This window comes from Triticum aestivum, chromosome 5D (genome assembly GCF_018294505.1).
Source record: "Triticum aestivum cultivar Chinese Spring chromosome 5D, IWGSC CS RefSeq v2.1, whole genome shotgun sequence".
NCBI lineage: Eukaryota > Viridiplantae > Streptophyta > Magnoliopsida > Poales > Poaceae > Triticum > Triticum aestivum.
In genome coordinates, this window is record NC_057808.1 from 539,212,198 (window position 1) to 539,215,588 (window position 3,391).

The 3,391-nt window shown below is 46.9% G+C and overlaps 1 protein-coding gene across 1 annotated transcript in view; it reads left to right on the forward strand.

Moving 5' to 3' along the window:
- Positions 1-1,303: 1,303 nt before the first annotated feature.
- LOC123123615 (BTB/POZ domain-containing protein At2g46260) overlaps positions 1,304-3,391 on the forward strand; it is a 5,880-nt gene continuing 3,792 nt past the window's right edge. The window contains exon 1 of the mRNA XM_044544153.1: positions 1,304-1,554. Coding sequence (XP_044400088.1) covers positions 1,326-1,554 — 229 coding nt within the window. The 5' untranslated portion in view covers positions 1,304-1,325. The remainder of the gene's footprint in view (positions 1,555-3,391) is intronic.

Here is a 3,391-nt window from a genome sequence, read left to right on the forward strand (position 1 = left end):
GCCGGCAAATACAAGGTTTTGGCCAAGTGAGTGATCGCTATCTGACGGAGCTACCTTTTTTCTTTTCCAAGAAAGCATTAGACATCTTCCTCAAAAAGAAAAAAGTGTAGACATTTTTGTCACAAAATCATGCATGAAGTGTCTACTCATGGAATGATTTGTTTCGTTCCAGGTTCTCTGATGAACTGATGGACATGCCTCTTGCTGGGATTGAAGCCATGATTGAGGATACCGTATATAGCTTCTTGCTTGAGTGGGCATGCATGCAATACCCAGAATGGCACAAGCTATGGAGCTCTCGTTTACTTCCGCTGGTACGCTTCAGTCATATGACTTGGAGCAAACTCCACGAAATCCTGACATGCAGTGATGATGGTGTGCACAGTGAGCAAACAAAGAAGCTTATTACTGATGTACTCCTGCACAAAGCTTACCCAGCACATGAGCAAGGCACTATTGAGGCAGACACAACAACCCGTTGCCAAGTTCCACAGCGAGCTTACAGGCTTAAACCAATCAAAGTGGTTGAATTCGACCGGCCCTGCCCACAGGTCATTGTTTACTTGGATCTAACACATGAGGAATAGTCCCGACTCTTCCCAACCGGAAACATTTGGCACACTTGTTCCATCTTGCTGGACAAAGATCTATTTCTCATAACAAACTATCAAATGGATACAGCTTTGGCCTCTTTATAGAAACAATTGAGATGCCAAAGGGCCCAACATGTTTGACAGTAGACTTTGAGTTAGCTGCAAGGACAAGATCGTCAGGGAAATTCGTGCTCAGGTTCAAGGACAAGCATACAGGCGATGATTGGATGCTGGGATGTGGTGATCTTTTGAGGTTCCATGGTCGACGTTCATTGCCAACAATAACCTCTTCATCGATGGTGTGCTGCATCTGAGAGCTGACTTGAAGGTGGCGCAGCCGGGATTACAGACTTGATGATCTCTTGCTCAGCAAAGTTAGGTTGATAGCTGTGGAAGGTGAAAGTTGCATTTTTGAAATAGAAACAAAAATTAATCAAGTTGTCTCTTCGAGAGGGAAACAACTTTATTAATCAACAAAATCCAAAAAAAGACTTTATTCGTTAACAAACAATCAGGCTTTGAAGCATCCCAGAAGGAGTGCATTGTGATTTTTATTAGGTCCATGTGGTCTTTTGCATTATAAACCAGAACGCTTGCCCGTAATTTTGCACTTCCTATTTCCAAGGGTCCTGTTTGGAAAGTCTGGAACCGCTGACCTCGCCTTCCTGAAGAAGCTTTGGCGGCTAGGTTACGCCCGCCGCCGCCCCGCGTTTCGTCCCTCTCTCAGAGGAAATGGACGCCGTTGAAGATTCAGCAACGGCGGCGGGTGCGGCAGCGGAGATGGGGCTGGACTACTCGCAAGGCGGCGTGCTGCCCAGCTTTGACTTCGCGTTCGATTCGGCCAACTTCTCCGATCAGAAGCTGCGTATAGAGATCGTCGCCCGTGACCACGCGCCGGGTTCCGGCGGACACGTCGGCGGAGGATCCACTGCCGACCAGGCGCGCCGCCGCAAGGAGAAAGGTATGTAGCGTACAGTGCCTGATATAGCTGTTATTAACATATTAGAATACATCAGCTATTTTGGATGTAGCAGTGGTGTTCAAATAATATCAGTCCATTACCGGATTAGCCCCCAAAAATTTAAATAAACTTCAATCAGTTGTAATTGAGATTAACCACTGGACAGCAAAGGGGCGCAACTACTCAGCTTTGAATTTTTGGAAAGGTGCTACCAGTACCTGAAGGAATATTTGTTGTCCTTTGTGCATTTCAAACTTCTAATCTTCATGTCATAAGTCTTGGTCAAGTTTGTCACGAAGCCCTTTCCAAGGAATTGCCTAGGTAGGCTTTTAACAATTATTTATTTGTGGGAAAAATTCGGAGATCTTGAAATAAGCTTGTTTTGAGTGAGATTACATTGAGGCATTGACATGTCAGATCATTAAAAAAGGAAAAATGTGCAGTCACTGCAATAAATCTTCCAACTGTTATATTTCTTAAATGTAGCAACAGAACAAATAGAATAACATATTATTAGCAAGTGTGCTCTTCATTTTAGTTCAACATTAGTCTGCATTCTCTTTTTCTCTTTTTTGAGGTAACATATGTATTTGGACCGAAGAAGAAACTGTTCCATGACCTTCATTTTAGTTGAACATTAGTCTGCATTCTTTTTTTTTTCTTGTTTGAAACAAAGGTTGTCATTAGCCTGCTAAAAACTTCATACGGCTGCCTCCATACATGCAAAAATACTGGTTGCAGATCGGTGCTTTCCAACAATGCAAAGATAACCACTTGAACTTAGTTAACACCTTGTTTCTGTTTTGGCTACTTGAACTTGTTTGTGCTACTGGATATAGCAGTATGGACTACACTAATTCATTAGATGGCAATTAGCATGTTACATCCATTATTACTGTACTCAGTGAGCTATAAGGCCTTGTATAATGCAAGGTGCTCAGTAAAATAAACCGAGTTTTTCTTAAGCGCCAATGCTTATTTCTATACGAGGGGTCCCTAATTTAGCATACCCTATACAAATAAGCACCGGTGCTTAAGGAAAAGCTGGTTTATTTTTCTAAGCACATCCCCTAAGCACACAACATTGTACAAGGCGTAAGCACACCTCCTTTGGCCCATGCTTCGTCCCCTAGGTCGGCATGGACGACACTCCCCCGCCGCCGCCTTTGGCCCCCCTCGACGCTGTCGGGCAAAGACCCCGGCGGTATGCGGTGTTGTGGCTTCTCCTTCCTCCACTCTCCCCGCCTCCTGCAGGACCTGCAAGGGGTGCTCAAACCCTAACCCTAGCCAGGCCCACCTGGGTCGTTGTCAGGTGTCTGGACAGCTTCCCTCACGTCTTGCCGATGGATGTCTCCTTGGGGTGCGAGGGCTATCACCAGGAGTGTTACGGACGTGCATGTCCCCCTAGCTCGATGGTGGGAGCCACCAACGAGGTGCTTATTCTTGCTGAGTTGGGCCGGGGTAGGAGTCAGTGGGGTCGGCTGGTGCCCGAAGCACAGCATATAGCGGGGCTCGATATGGGGCTCAAAGGTTGTTGCTACAAGTGGCCATTGTGTTGGGCTCGCCTTCGTCCAAATCTAGTCGGGTTCGTTGATGCTCGCAAGTTTGGGGGTTTTCAAGGGGTGGGGAAGGAGCTGCCTTCCACCCTTTCCACTGGTGGCTGCAGGTTTGGTGTGGGGTGGGGGCTCGAGGTCGTGGATGTCGGGGCGGCAACCCTGAGTGGCTAGCTGCGCATTTGGCTCTCCGACGAGCAGTGTTGCCATGGTGTTGGTGACGCTTCTTCGTCATGTGATTGGTGGGTGCGTGGTGGCGGCCGATCCTGGCGTAGTTGTTGTCG